The sequence below is a fragment of the Vigna unguiculata genome, chromosome 6, assembly GCF_037176805.1.
Source record: "Vigna unguiculata cultivar grain cowpea cultivar isolate G323 ecotype 2 chromosome 6, ASM3717680v1, whole genome shotgun sequence".
Classification (NCBI taxonomy): domain Eukaryota; kingdom Viridiplantae; phylum Streptophyta; class Magnoliopsida; order Fabales; family Fabaceae; genus Vigna; species Vigna unguiculata.
The window spans coordinates 42,194,323-42,211,747 of record NC_140797.1 but is presented as its reverse complement, the minus strand read 5'-3'; the positions used below and the strand labels follow the sequence as shown (position 1 = coordinate 42,211,747).

Sequence of the window (17,425 nt, the reverse complement as noted above, 5' to 3'; positions counted from 1 at the left end):
CTGCATTACGTAGTAAGTTAATTCAAATCAAGATAAATGCACTCCCACTTTTCACCTAACACACATCTTTATTTTAAAGGAATTAAATCCAAACCATAATCTAATCCATGTTTATAAAATGAACATTGTGACAACACTATACTAAGTTACAAAAACCTTGATATAGCATCAATATAACAAAATAAGATATAAATTACTCTACTTATACCTTGATAAGCTTGACATAATCCATTATTACCTCTCCCTTGTATCAAGATAATCACTTTTGCAGACGAGAAAAACTAATTACTCTGTGAGGGTGAGCGCTGAAGGAAGCCTTTAGCTATAAGGCTCTCCGCTGCTTCTCTCACAGCATCTTGTATTGGTGTGAAGACAAGGCCTAACTCTATTAGTCTCCTTGCTGCATCTTTACATGGAACCAGACCAGGTTGTGTTTCTTCTGGGAACCTGCATGTAGTTCTTGCTCAGAGAATTTGGTAGCTTTACACGAATAAAACTTAAAAATGCATTCTATATAAACCTGTTAGGAACCTTATACAGAAAAGGAGCAAAGAATCAAACCTGTGGATTGGGAATTCAGGGTACAATTCAGAGACAGAGTCAGCAAAACCAGAAAACTGATAGATACCATTGGTGCAGAGATATCTACCAGCAGCAGAGGGAGTTTCGTAGAGTAAAACATGAGCTTTAGCAACGTCTTTCACATGCACCGCACCCAACCAGTGATACTCCTGAGTCTCCCTCGACCCCATCATCAGCCTCTGCAGCACGCCGGAGCTCGCGTTCAGCTCCGGCTGCAGCAATGGACCCAGACACGTCGCCGGCAGAACCGCCACCACCTCGACACCGCCCTTGAACTCCCACGCCGCCCTCTCTGCCATCGTTTTCGCCACAGGGTACCACTTCCCCCTCGCCCTGCAGAACTCCACGTCCGTCCACGACTCTTCGTCCACTACCCTTCCCGCCGGCCACCCCGGGTTCGGCACCAACGCGGAGATCGAGGACGTGAGCACCACACGCCGCACGCCCGCGCTCCTCGCGGCTTCGAGCACGTTCAGCGTGCCCCGCACTGCGGGTTCTAGAAGCTCACTTTGAGGGTCCGCGGGGTCCTCCAGCGTACAGGGGGACGCGACGTGAAAGACGCCAGAGCATCCCGCGACGGCGCGGGAAATGGCGGCGGCGTCGAGGAGGTCGGCAGGGAAGACGGTGATACGGGAGGCGGGGGCGGGGTGGAGGGTGAAGAGATGGGAGGCGTCGGAGCCGGGGAAGACGGCGGCGTGGATGGTGTATCTATGGTTTGGGTTCTCCAATAGGGTTCGAACCAGCCACGAACCGATGAAACCGTTGGCGCCGGTCACGCACACAACCTCGTCGACAGGGTTTTCGGTGGCCATGGGAATGGAAATGGTTTTCTACTGAACGATTTGATCCTTAAATAACCATTTTTTTTTGCAATGAATGAAATTATGATCCGAATCTGCACTGTGATTACAGGGTGAAACGAAGGTGACAGGAAACTAATTTCACACTTTCTGTTTTGGTATCAACATCAAATTTTACTTCATTTGTAAAACGAACCAAGGAATACTTGCATAAATGTCAAAAGTTGTGTTTGTTTGATACATAAAAGTACTTTGAAAGTTACCTTTCACAACAATTTCCTCTTGTATTGTACTCTTCCTATCTCTCCGATTACCTTCCACATCCACCGCCAAGTACCGCTGCTGGAAGCGGCGGCATCGGCACCAGTTTTTTGACGGTTGAGCTCATGAATCAGTACAAAATATTCAGCTTTTCAATTTTTAATTTAAGAAATTATGAAGTTTATTATCAATTTTTGTTTTTATTAATAACTTAATATGGCAAGAACCTGATGCGGCGGAAGAACAGTTTCAGAAGGCATTGAATTTGTTCCCTAGCTATCCATGCAGAGCTGGATTTTCATTACAGCAATCCAAATTAATATTTTATTTTAATACAGTATGTTGCTTTGTATTGTACTGGTGCATGCACCTTGTAAGTCTCACGATATTTTATTAATAAATTTAATTTTAAATTTAATTTATTTAATTTTAATTTCTTTTAATGCATAGTATAATTTTATAATTTTTTTTAATATTTACATTATTTATTTAATTTTACTCTTTAACGAATAGTATATTTTTAAATTAAAATAATTATTTTACTAATTTTACTATTAATTTTAGTAAATAATTATAATACTATTTTTACTATAAATTTAAAATTATATTTACTTTTAATAATACATATATTTTCATTTACTATAAATAAAATATATAATAAAATCTTTTAAACAACTACTAAGATATATTAGGTATTAAAATATAAATTAAAATAATTTAATAAAAAAAATATTAATAATATACTATTTATGAAAAGTAATTTATATAACTACTACCATTAATAATAATAATTTTATATACATAAAATACAATAATATATATATATATATAAAAAAAAAAGATAGTATATAATATATAATATGTAATAGATATAGAAAATATATTATTTGTGTTGAAATGTAAATTTTCACAAATATGTATAATATTAATAATTAATATTTTTATATTAATATATTGAATAATATTTAGTAATTCAACGATTAATATTAGATGGTGAATCAAATTTTATCAATTAATATAATATATATTAAAAATATAATTAATATTTAGTTTTTTAAAAATGTAATTAATATATTTAATTATAAAAAAATTAATGATACAAATTAATTTTAATAACTGCTAACATTAATAGTAATAAAAATATAATTCATATTAATTAACTATTACAACATTTTTTCATTAAATATAAATAATAGTTCTCCAATTCATAAATATAAATTTTAATTAAAAAATATAGTTATATTTAATTATTAGAGAAACAATTAAGCATACAAATAACTTTGTATAGCTGCTAACATAATTATTAACATTAATAATAATAAAAATATATCTAGTGTTAATTAATTATTACAACAACTTTTTCTTATTAAATAGAAATAATAATTCATCAATTTATAAATATAAACTAAATCAAAACATTATATTTTAAATAAATGTTAAAATATTATTGATCGTTTGAATTAAAATTGTATGATCGTCTAATTAAATTTTAAATGTCACAAATAAATGTTGTATTAACCTTAAGTAGAATGATAATCTATAGTAATTACGCGGCTGAAAATCATGTAGTAAAGAAAAAACAAATAATTAAAAAGAATCTTTTTGATCTCTATACTTCATTACCTCAACTTTGGTTCTGCATAGCAAAAAAATAAGATGCAACTATGAGGAAAGTGAGAAATTTTCACTAATACTTATCAATATATTTTTTTGGGTAATTATAAAATTAAACAATAATATATTATATTGTAAACATATTGCTACATAAAGTATTGCATATTTTCTAATTTAGAAAAAGTTTTCAATAATACTTTTAAACATTTTTTTTTGGATAATTATAATATCAAACAATAATATATATTATATTGTAAACATACTATCTAGATATACTAAAATAATATTAAAATATGTATCATGAAAAACAAAAACTCAAATAAAAAGAGCATAAACATTAATAAAAAATGTACTCACTTCTATCATCCTCTATAATATGATCTATTTCTACACCAATTACAATCATCATAGTCAATGCAACATAATATATAAGGATTAACTAATAAAATTAGAATACAATACGACGGTATCACATCATAATCATGCTACTATTATTATTTGTATACTATAAATACAAATAAACTCATATTTAATCGTACTTATCATATTTTCAACTTATATTTTTTTAATGTTAAGGTAGTATATCAAATTATATATACACTTCTATCAAGTTATATATATATATATATATATATATATATATATTATAAAATTATGTTTGTATGATTATATAACAATTGTTTATTAACATAATTTTTCTATTTATGATTGTCAACCAAATATCAACTTAAGAAACTTTACACCACTCATTAAGGGTCATTAAAACTTTTTATTTAAGGTTATCCATCTATGATCAAACCTTATATACATGTATACCGATATATGACCGATCCAACTAAGATTTACTATAAAAAATGACATATATCACGTATTTTTGCATTAATCATATATTTCTCTATGACATATTTTATTCATCGTGTCATTTACAAATATGTGCATAAAAGCATATATCACAACATTTATAAAATACGCAATACCATATTCCAACACATTGTTGCTTGAGTGATCTCTTTAATACATACAAAGTAACATCCATTTTTAGGAGTGTCACACATGACATTTCAACGAAATGTAACCTAAAAGTAACACCTTCTCAAAGTCTCATTGCTTTAAAGGTCACCTTATTGAGTATCAATAGCTTGTTTGCTAACACTTGAACAACACTGTCACCGCTTTGTTGGAAGAAATGTAGCAAGTTCCTAAAGAGTTATCCACCATTACACAATGCTTGAGCATTCAAGACACACATTAAGACATGTGTACATCGATCGTCTTACACTAAAGTCACAAGTCATATCATTTAAGTGTTTTGCACAATGCCTGAGTGTTATGTTTCTAAAAAGAGAGATTTAACTCATCTTTCTCTCGTTCAATTTCAAAATCATTGTTTGAGTTCTACACCTTGTCACCTAAGCGACATAAGGTGATTGATGCAATTAATGCAGACTATTTGGGTCTTACCAAAGTAACAATTCATCACTTGAGCAATATTATATTTGAGAGCAAGCCAAATCACATTAACATAACATTTTTCATATGTTTCTTAATATCATCAATGAATTTGGCCGTCAAACTCTCACATGATACAAAACTCAAGAATACAACCATTATTACACCAATATCAATACATACTCCAAATCAAATATTTATCTAATTCACATATCATCAAGTCTCATACAATCTACATAATCATTATTATATAAAAATATTATTAGCTTCCGTTATCTAGATCGATGTGTGTCTTGTCTAATAATATACTAGATGTCTTCAAATTTTTTAACTAATTTATGCAAACCTTCCAAAATATCCACCCTACACCAACATCATATATAGCCTCTTAAACATCCACTTAAGTATAAGAGAAGAAAAAACTCGTGTATGGTTGCTTTTATTTACAAAAATTAAACTTTGATTATTCATAACTCTTTCTACTTCATCAACTCTAGGATATTGATATAATAAGAATTATACAAATAAAAATGTGTTTCTCTTTAGAGAAGATGGAGATAAAGACTCGTTAATTGAAATAATAATATAATAATAATTATACGAGAAAAAACTTGTTTGTCTTTAGAGATATGCATAGAAAACAAGGGTTTTTAAACTTGTGTTTTTAGATTTACATAAGTCACATATTTATAGATTTACATATCGTTATTCACTGTTTGAACAAGGATATTGAACATGTGCTAAGTATTTAATAATAAAAACTATCCTAGATATTAATAAATTTTAGTTTGTAAAAGAATATCTAACTAATTATTTTTAATCATTAAATTTAATTACTATTTAATACATTTTTTTATAATAAAATACCGTAGAGATAAAAAAACACAACCACCTTAGTGAACCTTGGATATGGCACAAATATACTGCAACTTAATGATTTAAAGTCAAATTGATTTCAGGACTTCAAGCAACAGAATGATTTCGTTAACGATTTTGGGCCTTTTCATTCATACATAGTTTATTTGTTACTTCATACAAGTTCAGTTTATTTGGGTTTTTCTTTTTTCACCCCCAATATTTCTTCTATACCTCCAAAATTTTGTGGTGTTCCATTTATATTCTTTGAAAATTAAAATTAAAATTAAAAAGTGAATAAAGTAAGAGTAAAATTAAGCAATGAAAAAGTTTCAGATTTGGTGGTTGGCTGAAGAAATGTATTAAATGATTGTAAATAAATGTTATATTATCAATGATGCACCCCAAACCTCTTGTCCTTTCATTTTCATCGTACAAGTTAAAAAGCTTTTCTTCTTGCTGTATTAGTTGTTTTCCGGAAGTGGTGTGTGTTAGTTGTTTTCCGAAAGTAGTGTTTGTTCTCTCCAAAAACTCACTCCCGGTAAATAAAAAATTAATCAAATATATATATATATATATATATATATATATATATATATATATATATATATATATATATATATATATATATATATATTTAAATGGTATGGCCTGCGTTTTAGTGTTTTAGTGCTAATATTTAGTTATGCTTTATTTTTTATTTTATTCATATTTTGTGTTTATTTATTTTTTCATTAATATTTAAATTTTATTTTTATATTTTTTATTGTTTAATTTTTTTAATTGCCATTTTTTTAAGTTCTTGTATTTATTTATGTTTTAATTATTTTTATTTATGTTTTGTGTTTTTTTACATTAATATTTATTTATTTTTTATATTTGTAATGTTTTATTTTTGCATGAATATTTTAATTTTTATAATATTAGTTATTATTTAATTGTTTTAGTTTTAATTGGTAATTTTACGGTTCATTATTTATGTTTTATAATTATTCAAAATTATAATTAATTAAAATTAAAATTATTCAAAATTATAATTAATTAATATTAAAATTAAAATTAACTACGAATAAAAATTACAGCGTAACAGCTCTGAAAAAATTACATAACAACTATAATATTTCACAAATATTAAATATAAAAAATTTAAAATGAAATAAAAAAATACATTAACCGGAAGTCGATATTCGGAATGAAATATTTTCGAAAGTCGACATCCGATTAGTAAACACAAATTATATTGCCATTTTCATTTATCGGAAGTCGACATGCGTCTAGTAACCTTACAGAAGTCGACATGCGTTTAGTAACCTTATGGAAGTCGATTTCCAGTTTTCATTCACCACTATGGAAGTTCACTTTCGGTCGTAGCTCACGGAAGTTAGAATTTTGTTACGGAAGTCAACTTTCGAATGTGAATTCTTTCAAACTTTTAATGGAAATCGACTTTCGGAATACAAGTTTATCTATGAAAGTCCACTTCCGAAATTCAATGACTTACGGAAGTCTACTTCCAGAATTCAATCACTTTAGGAAAGATGACTTCTGGTTTAAGATTCAATTTTTCGGTACCGTTTTGTGGAGATCTATCCTCGAATATGCTAAATGATCTTATATCTATCTATGGCAAACATGACAACAACAGGAACGAGAAGAGAAGAGACTGCAGAGAAAAGGAAAAAACATGTTAGGTTTTACGGAGGGGGTTTCTCTGGGGAGAACAACACCAATAAGATCTGAGCATAACCACATAAGACACTAACACCACTCTCAACCCAAAATCTTAAGGCAATGGATTTATGGGTCTTTATTCTTATATAGTGCTCCACTTTCTCATTTCTAATCAATGTGAGACTTAGAATCACACTTGAATTTTTAACAATGAGACGCAAGGAAGGAGAGTGAGGTAAAGTGATTTTAAACATGTAATGCAGCAGGTCAGGTGGTCAAAAGACAGTTATGAATTTTACAAATACTAGGGGTGCATAAGAAATATTGGGGTGCAGAGGAAAACCCCGTTTTATTTTCATATATATTCATAGCCTTTATTGCATAACCGAACCCAACTATTAACTAAGATTGCCTTTTGTGTTCAACCCACTTTGCACATAAATATGAACTGTGTCTGGAGGATATTACGCACCAACTACAGTATTTTCGAAACAAAATAACCGTCACCATTTAATACTTTTACTTAATTTTTAATAAATATTGTTCCAGATAAAATATATATAATAATGTTGTGACTTTCCTTAAATAAAGGCTATATAGATAAAATTAACTTATTGCATAAGATATTTTTCTTAAATATTACTACAAAGTAACACTTTCTGAAAATTATTTTTTTATTAATCTCACTTTAATATATAAATTTTACATTATCATATATAAATGTTATATATTAAAACTATTACATATTTAAGATATAAATATGTTTATTAATTTTTATTAGTTTGTTAAAGTTTTCTTATTGGTATCGGTATTGGATCACCCAATATCTGTTTTGGCATTTTCCTCCACTTTTTGGTTTGGTGCCTTACTTCTGCGCATCCTAATAAGGCAGTGGTAAGAGCCGAAGAAGTGTGAGTGAGTGATTTGTTCTTCTTTGTCCTCTGCTCTTATTCTCTCTCTGTCTCACCACACTTTCATCTTCGACTCCGATGGCGAGCCTGTGGCGCGCGGCGACCGGCATGTCGGACAATTCCACCGACTACGACGGCGTCGAGTTCTGGTCCAACCCCGAGCGAACCGGCTGGCTAACCAAGCAGGGCGAGTACATCAAGACTTGGCGCCGCCGTTGGTTCGTCCTGAAGCAGGGCAAACTCTTCTGGTTCAAGGATTCCGCCGTCACACGCGCATCTCGGCCACGCGGCGTCGTCCCCGTTGCCACGTGTCTCACTGTCAAAGGCGCCGAAGACATCCTCAACAAGCCCAACGCCTTCGAGCTTTCCACGCGCTCCGACACCATGTACTTCATCGCTGATTCCGAGAAGGAGAAGGAAGACTGGATCAACTCCATCGGTCGCTCCATCGTCCAGCACTCCAGATCCGTCACCGATTCCGAGATCGTCGATTATGATAGCAACTCTGCCAAGCGCTGACCACGCTCTCTGCAATTCACTTGCCTCTTTCGGTGAATTCTTCTTTTTCCTTTTTTCACTCTGTTTGTGTATATTATAATGGTTATAATTATGACTTTAATAGCCGATCGTTCGCGTTCTCGCGAGGTAACTCTGTTTAAGTACTTTAACTGCTATCATATTGTAATGTTTTTTGGTTTTGTGGATTGGACCAATCTTTTCAATATTGCTTATGAATTTCAGCAATAGTTATCTGAGCATCGTCGATGCAGTTTTAGTCTGAAAGATTTTGAGATAAACAGTTTTTTTTTTTTTTTTTCAATTGGAAACGCTTGTATGAAGAATATAGTTTAACCTCGGTTAGAAACTAACTTCACTCCTTTTAGTTTCACTATCGGCTAATATCTTTGTTCTCTAGAAATTGTGATCGTTTATATATCAGTGTGAAGGTGAACAACATGATTTGAGTTTCAATTGTGTTCAATTATTCTTGAGCAAATCCAGTTGATGTGCGTTGCACTCAGCGAAAGTGTGAACTCACATAAAAGTGCAATCAAAATGAAAAAATCCTTTGCATACAGAACCAAAGCCTCCGTTGCCTACTAAATTGGATTAAAAAAACATATAAGATGCTTCATGGATAAATATCGTGTAGTATCGGATTCTTTTTGGTTAAGAGAAAGTGATGGGTTAAATCAATGTTTTAGATATACATTTAAGCCATTCCCATTTCTAGGACAAGACATTATTATAGAGAAGATGGGACAGTAACATGAGAAGAAAAAAAGAGGGATGCATGTGAGACTTATCCCTAAAATTTGAGCTGACAATTGTCGAGCATCCTTTGCTATGCTCACACCATTCCCTATTTTTGGCCTACGAAGCCTTTTGAAGCTCTTAAGCGCCTTTGTGATTTTCGACGTTGCTGTTGTCACTTAAGCTCTTAACTCTTATTCTATTCTGGTTGCTGTTAAAACTAATATTCATTATGGTATGGTTGCTTGAATACCAAATTTTGCTTATTGTTATGTTCCCTTGTTAGTTAAGACTTGATTGTGATTCTAATGTCATATAATTTATCTCTAGTGGAAAATACAGATTATTTCATGAAGATTCTCTATTTTAATAGTTAATTTACTTTGCACTAAACTATTTTATTAGTGGCTGACTTTTTGAATATAAATGTTCTGCATTTGACCAAAAGATTAATTGCTGTAAGGGTGGTCCTGTTGGGAACTCATTATACTTACCTCCTGAAATCTATTACTGGATGTCTTTAATTTCTTTAACCAACAGATCACAGCATGTCTTTAATTTCTTTAACCAGTTTACTCATTGTGGGCCTGTCGACTCCTGACTCTTTAAGACACTCCATTGCAAGGTCCACAAACTTCTCAAAACCCTCCAGTGTTGATCCTGAACAGATGGCTCGACCAATAATTTCGTGAAGACCATGCAAGTCTTTTATGTCTTATCTATTGTATTCCTGACCACATCACTACGTATTTTCCTCATTCTCATGGCTTTTTTTCAGTAATTAGCTCCAGCATTACCACTCCAAAACTATAGACATTACTCTTTTCGGTCCACTGCTGACTAGTATAATAATCTGGGTCCAAGTAGCCCTGCATTAACAGATTGAACTCATCAGTCATCTCTAAAGTTCAATGAGATTTTCTCCAATACAAAATATTTTGGAAACTAGATTTTGCCCCAGACAGACGATGTGTTTTCCTTGTCTTGGTGTGTGTTGCACGGGAAGAGCTTAGATACTTACATAAATTCGTGAAGATTCTCAGTTCAGGAAAAAATTAGATGAAAAGTATTTTTTTCAACTCTGCAAAAGCTTGCAATCAATCATATTCTACCTCCACGCATTTGCAATATTCCAACTAGTAATTTTGCTGTTTCTGTTATAGTAAATATTCGTAGAAGATGTATATATACAAACCATGCATATCATGATCTTGATGTCCCTGTGTATAACTGGGGAATCAGCATGTTCCCGAATATGAGCGAAACCCCTGGCAGCACCAAGGCTACTTTCAGCCTTCTGCTCCTGCTCAAAGCAATTCTGCATTTACCTGCATACGTGTTATTAGTTATTTGGTAGAGTAAATACCGAGTTATGAGTTTGACATATCTTATTAAGCAACCACTTACAGATTTGAATATCACATTTATAAGAAATGAAACACTGTAAATTGGATTTAAGTAAGTTAATTTGTCTTTCAGAAGCAGATTTAGTGTAGTGCTTTGTCAATGTCCTTTGGATGATGCTTAGGAAACTGAATTGTGAGTACTGACCGAAAGATGGATGCAAAATATTCCATAATATAGTATGTGGAGTATCAAACTGGATATTTAGCTCGTATAGTATATTATTGAAATTCACTCAGGTTAACCATTAAAGTTATTATTGTTTTGTAAATAAAAATGCTTCTGCCAGGCGTGTCTAAATCATACTTTTGCACTATTATGAAATTAAGTATAGGGTGAGAAGTTGATCAGTCATGTATGGTTGCAAGGTTCAACTTTGCTGTTCTTTTAAGAATAGCTCTCACCCGTCATGTATGTATCTATTCATAATTCATAGCAGTACATTAAAGTTGACAATAAACATTCAAGACCTTTTCATAAACCCCTGATCCAATATGCTTGGCTCGTGAGAAGTTGCTTGTGTATTTCTTAATTTCCTTAAAAGAGATCTGCTATGTTGCTCTTACTTGGATCGCAGTTTCCTGCATTTTGTGTAAATTAATATAAATCCACAGAATTCCATGTGGCTGTGCAGGAACTGAGTAAATAATTAAAGATCCAAAGTATTGCTTCGAGACAGTAGCATAACAGAAGAACCCCAATTGCTACTCCAGTAATTATTGCAGTGCTTGATGAATTACTTGACTGCTTTGGGTACTTTATTATGAGAAAGAAGATTGACAAATTAGTACTAGTATTTCTGTCTCTAGATAATGGGCCAAAAAGTCATCATCCGAAAATATAATATTTAATTATTAAAAGAGGTATCAAATGATTAATTTTCTTCATCAATTTATGTATCATGATGAACTTCTAAAGCTCCAACTTGACAATTCCAATCATTTTAACTGCAGAAAAAAATGATCTCTGAATCTCTGAAAGAAATAGAGAAGCTGACAAACAAACAACCGGAGAAGATATATTGATATGAATGGCATCTAGCATACCCGCCATTAGCAATTTCATCAGTGCTGTTTTAAGTGTGTATGTCACAAATCGTTGTGGCTGGAGAACTGTTATAACCTTGGATAAGTTAGGTTGTTTTCTTCTAAGTTGTACATCTATGATTTATTCTATCCTCAAGTATTTTATGCATCATTGTCTTCTCTTATTTTTCATTACTGTGTTAAAAATACAAGTTAGAAATCTCTTATGGGATAAAAAGGAACTAATGTCTTTTGTTTCTCCGTTTGTGTTTCTCATATGTACGTAAGACTCGAACCCTCACAGAACAAATCCCAAATAGTCTGATTACCTTTAATATTTGAAATAAAAAATCTCAAAAATGGATTTTCCTCTAATCCATGACGCATCTCTAGGTCTGTGGTTACAATGAAAGTAGTAGAACTTCATTCATGTAATCCTAATAATCCTATTAGAAAAATTTTACTATGAATTATTGATTTTTTTTTAAAAAAATATAATGATATATTAATTAAATATTTATACTAAATCACGTTAAAAAATAAATATGAGAATAATAAAATTAAAGTCATGTTATTGTTCGTCTTAATATTCTTTCAGTTGGTGCATATTAATTTTCAATTATAAATGGCTTTAATTTTGGAATAGGTTTATCGAATGTAAATTTTTGATTTTATGTTCAAACAAAGTTAATTTTTTAATTACACGTGTTTATATAATAAAATGTTACTCATACAAACGTATATTATTATGTAAAGAAAATATTTGTTTCTCAAACGAAGTTAGAACTTAGTAATCTAAAAAATAAATAAACTTAAAATATGAATATTATTTTCAATAAATATAATTAAAGATAATATATTGTTTTATTTATATAAATAAAAATTAAGTAAATGTAACCACCATCTTTAATCAGTATAAAATTATGCATTTTAGGTATATTTCATTTTGAAAGAACTGCGAGTGAAGCAACCGTCAAACAACATCAATTCTGAAAAAAAAAAAGCGTGAGTTAATAACAGAGTAACGAAGAGCAAAAGAATTGAGTAATTGAGTTCCTTAGTGGTGCTCATAAATTTTTGTAGAGATCCCATTAAACAGGGGAAGCAAAAACAGCGTTGAACACAGTAACAGAAAACGATTGCGAGAAGATGGAGGAATCAGAATCGACGATTGACAAGGTGGTGGAGGAGGTGGAAAAGGTGAAGAAGGAATGGGACGAAACGTACAAGAAAACGCAGAAACACATCGAAGCAATAGCAGAGTATGGAAAATCAAGAAGAGAGAAAGAGGAGACAAATTCGCTCGCTAGGTTGAACGGGATCGCTCAGGATGGCTTGTCACTCCTCTCTTCCTTCCTCTTCACTCTTGATCTTCTCGCTCCTCAGTTGCCCTCCCCGCCGGAGGTCAAATCTGCACGCGCATTGCTTCAATCCTGGAAAACCCTAACTCAAAAGTACCACCCACACTCTTCCCTGGAATGGAAATTAGATTCATGTTTGTTTGTTCGTTGGCTATTGAATTGATTGAATAGTGCATTGATTTGAAGTAGTGGTGGTGGATTGTGAGTTTGTTATTTTCAATTTCTGTTGATAGTGTTTTTTTTTTTTTTAAATTGAACAGTTTGCGGCTGAATCTGAGGAATGCGAATTTGCAAGCAAAGGCTAACTTGAGGAAAAGTGCTCAGGAGGAGGCAATTACTTACTTTCTTTTCCTATTTACTTTTTGTGATGTTATTTGGAACGTATTCTAGTCTTATCGATAACCACCCTGCTGAATTTATACTTCTGTTGTAGAGTATTATTGAACTACTTGGATAATCTTCTTCGCAATTTACTGTTGTAGAAGATTTGGATAAAATTCTCCATTAGTTACCGTTTTTGAAGATTATGGAGCTATTTATATAAACTTCTCCGCAAATATACGTAAACAAGGAAAATAAGAAAAAAAAATGAAATGATTTTTTTTTTTGAGTTAAAAATTAGTTTTAGCTTATGAATAAGCCAGTTTAAAACATTAACTTATCTAAAAGATATTATTAACTTCTACATAATTTATGTCTAACTAATACAAAAACTTATTTCATTGTTCTTTCTTTTGAATTTTTTTCTCGTAAAAAGTGTTTACAGATAAATTTGTTGAAACAGATTCTGTCTTGACCGCAAACATGTCGTATTGAGATCATGGACTTGTGTGAATTATGTTTCTTTACATTGTGCTGTGCGACTTATTTTGTTTCTTTATGGTGCAGAGAGAACTACTTCTAGGTGGTGGAGAAGAGTCAACAGCTCGCAGGCGCAATTTACAGTATGTTCTTGGTGTCTCATTTGGCTGGGATTAAATTTTTCTTTGCATATTTTTTTTATTTATTATTTAGTGCCATTTCAATACAAAATTCAGTTGGCATGATGCCATGATGAAGTATTTTTGTTCTCTAAATGGTGTGACCTTCCAGGACAAAAGCTGGAATGACATCTGCTGCAGAGAGCATCACAGAAAGCCTTCGTCGAACCCGTCAGTTGATGGTTCAGGTTAGTTGTTAGGTATCTTTCTTCGCTAAATTTATGGTTTAATTGTTCTCTATAGTCCTCTGTAAAATTTGACCCTTTTTAGTATGCTGATTATCATATTCATCATATCTCTTCTGCCTTGATTAGGAGGTTGAAAGAAACACAACCACACTTATGACTATTGGTATGTACTTTTTCCTCCCTTTCTCCCTGTTTATGTTGATGACGGCTTTTTTTATTTCTCCACTTGTTCTTTAAGTTTCCAATGGTTTTAAATCATGTTATCTTCTTGGGTGATTTATCTGAGGACCGATAAAAATGTTTAAAAGAATTTTAAGCTGGCCAAAATCAGCCAGTTGGACTGGAAGCAAGAAGGTTGCAGCCAATGAGTTTCAAATTAGCTGGCGGCTGTTATGTTTATAGCTCCAGACTGCTCCATGTCATGATTTTAAAGCCTTCTTTTCTTTTGAAATGAATCTTCGTGTCCACCCCAAAATATTCAAGACCTTCTCAGGTTATCTAGATTTGAAAGCTTTATAAGAAATTGATGGGATTAATTATTCCTATGAATTTTTCACATTCTTTTTCTACCACTACTAGTGAATTTAGTGTAGTGAAAATAAAATATTTGTTAATAAATTGAAAGATTTGATGAAAATCAAGATTATGCTTAGCGTCTTGGATTTAATATAATGTGAACAGAGCACTGTGGTGACACTGATATGGACCAGAAAAACAGTCTTTGTTACCTCCTCCCCATCTTGAATTACTTTTGGGCCCCAATCAATTTTCATTTAGCATAACCGCCTTTCCCCTCGAGTATATGTTTGTCCCACTTCTCTCTTTTCTGGAATTTTCTAAGAATCGAATCCTTCTAACCACAGACCAAGTTACATATCCTTGAAAAAAAGCTTATGAAACTGAATATTGAAGAAAATAAAGTTGAAAAATCTCGGTGGCCTGTTCAATTTCTATGACATCATCTATTAGGTGGAACTTGTTAAAGATTTATTATGTTTCCTTGATCGTTTGTTGGTTAGAATTGATAATTTGGAGCATTTATATGTTGAAAGTGTACTCAATCAGCCTCAAATTTTGAGCCATAAAGCAAAGTATGCTGTGATGCCATTACTGTGTTAACTGAAGCTTAAAGGTACTATAGTTTGGATTTACAAATGTGAAGTTAAATGGTCAGTTTCTCTAGGCATGCCAGTTTGATGAGGATAATTAATTGTTTTTTAAATTCACAAGGTAAGACACACCTTTGGAGGATAATAATTAGTGGAACGTAAAGAGTTAGAATGAAAGGATAAGAGACATCGTTCCTTTTCCTCGGATTTAAGAAAAGAGAGGTCGAACATTTAAGTTGTATCCCAAATTTTGACCAGCTCAAAATGGAGGCTTGAAGGGAATACGAGGGATACTTTTTTTATCATTATTAAAAGTACACAAAAATTGCTAATAACCTTTACTTTCCTTCACCTTCCTTTTTAACAATCCCACCTGATTCACAAATAGGCTTGAGCTTTTTGTATGATTTGACATAGATTGTGTTTGATTGTTGTTTGAGGATATTGTATAGGGCTACAATAACGATAACATTAGTAACTCTACACACTTGTATATTAATCTGTTAACAGTTCCTAGGGGACATTGTTAAGTACTTGGTAGAGAACAGTGTGTTTGGCAAACCTATCTGGTTCAATTTTTTTAATACTTGGAGCCAATTTTTTTAGTCAGTTATGACCACTGATTGATAAGTCCATCTGATTTTATGCTGCCAAATAACAATGACATATTTTACAGGTTTGAAATTTGAATTGTATATAGCTCCTTATGCGCAGAATAGTTTATATTCTGCATTATAGCTTTCTCTTCTTGGAATCTGACTTTGTGCAATTTTAGCATTTGCTGATTCTCTTTCCTTCCCTGTGACGTATTTATTATGTAAAGATGCTTCTTTGTTCTCTGGTTGTGCTGGAGTTCTTGTTAAAAACTTAATTTCAATGATATTGTTTTGATGAACTGAGATGCTGAAATTGTTTCCACTAATATGATTATGGGAGAGTGAAATAATAAGGTTGTTCTGGATATTTGTTTCGAAAAATCGTTTTGATATGTAGATGAATCAACTGGAGTGTTAAAAAAGGCTGAAAGTGAATATAAAGGGCACCGCTCTTTGTTGATGAGAACACGAAATCTCCTCTCCATAATGCAACGTCAAGATGTCATGGACAGGTATGGAAACAAAGTTTATTTTAGTATCCACCCCATTTGTTGTTCCTGAATGTTATTGCTAACAGTTAACTATTTGAATAGGTTGATTCTTGGGATTGGCTTTTTCTTATTCTCCCTCGCTGTTCTTTATGTTGTTTCCAAGCGGATTGGACTACTTACGTTGCAGAGAAAGATCACTGAGGCCATAAAAGCTGGTGTTGTGGGACACGCAGACCTAAGACCCCAAGCTGTTGCAGAGAACGTGAATCCGCATCAAGTCAGAGTGGATCATGTTCATAATATAGAGGCTCCTTTAGAACAAAGAATACATGATGAACTATGATGCATTTGTAAGCAATATTCTCATGTTGTCAGTGTTTATTTATTTACATTTAGAGAGAGAGAGATCCTATACCCTCACAACACAACTTCAGCACCCTCTTAATTGCTTAAAGATGACAAAAGTAAAAGTATTTGCAATCTTGATAGTTCAAAAAGCCTATAATACCTTGTGTTTAGAAGAGGATTATTTGTTGATCTGTTATAATGAATTAAAAAATTATCTCTAGTTATTTTAGTCCCGCCACACCTTTCAGCATGAGCAAGCCATAATTGTTGACGAGCTGTCTCTGCCTGCTTTTTCATGCACCTATACTTGTCTCCTACACATCAACTATATTTAAGATCTGAAACTGACATGAAATTTATAAAGCATCATATAATAACATCACTGCCACAATAATTTCGACATATTTATCAAAATAAATAAAACTCAGTTCACATGCAATGAATCCGTCGTCATTACAACATAAACAAATGTCATTAAAAATAAAACAGAATGTAATAATGCTTACATACTCGTGCACATAAACTT

General features: G+C 32.2%; 3 protein-coding genes across 4 annotated transcripts; 2 read left to right on the top strand and 1 right to left on the bottom strand.

Annotated features, from left to right (window-relative positions):
* Window positions 1–48: 48 nt before the first annotated feature.
* On the bottom strand, window positions 49–1,924 carry LOC114187833 (NAD(P)-binding Rossmann-fold superfamily protein). 2 transcript variants are annotated; one of them, XM_028076211.2, is made up of 3 exons: window positions 1,646–1,924; window positions 562–1,482; window positions 49–447 (listed from the first exon to the last, which is right to left on the bottom strand). In XM_028076211.2, the coding sequence occupies exons 2-3, from the start codon at window positions 1,392–1,394 to the stop codon at window positions 282–284; spliced, it is 999 nt and encodes a 332-aa protein (XP_027932012.1). In that variant the 5' UTR covers window positions 1,395–1,482; window positions 1,646–1,924; the 3' UTR covers window positions 49–281. The 2 variants fall into 2 exon arrangements, with proteins under 2 accessions (XP_027932012.1, XP_027932013.1); XM_028076212.2 differs by having other exon boundaries at window positions 562–1,477.
* A 6,145-nt stretch (window positions 1,925–8,069) lies between these two features.
* Window positions 8,070–8,694, top strand: LOC114188183 (pleckstrin homology domain-containing protein 1-like). Its single transcript, XM_028076736.2, has one exon. The coding sequence runs from the start codon at window positions 8,222–8,224 to the stop codon at window positions 8,660–8,662; it is 441 nt and encodes a 146-aa protein (XP_027932537.1). The 5' UTR covers window positions 8,070–8,221; the 3' UTR covers window positions 8,663–8,694.
* A 4,084-nt stretch (window positions 8,695–12,778) lies between these two features.
* Window positions 12,779–17,123, top strand: ATSEC20 (Sec20 family protein). The gene is made up of 7 exons (XM_028077688.2): window positions 12,779–13,280; window positions 13,448–13,517; window positions 14,076–14,131; window positions 14,280–14,355; window positions 14,482–14,518; window positions 16,458–16,572; window positions 16,654–17,123. Exons 1-7 carry the CDS (start codon window positions 12,976–12,978, stop codon window positions 16,892–16,894), a joined length of 900 nt encoding a protein of 299 aa, XP_027933489.1. The 5' UTR covers window positions 12,779–12,975; the 3' UTR covers window positions 16,895–17,123.
* Window positions 17,124–17,425: the final 302 nt, after the last annotated feature.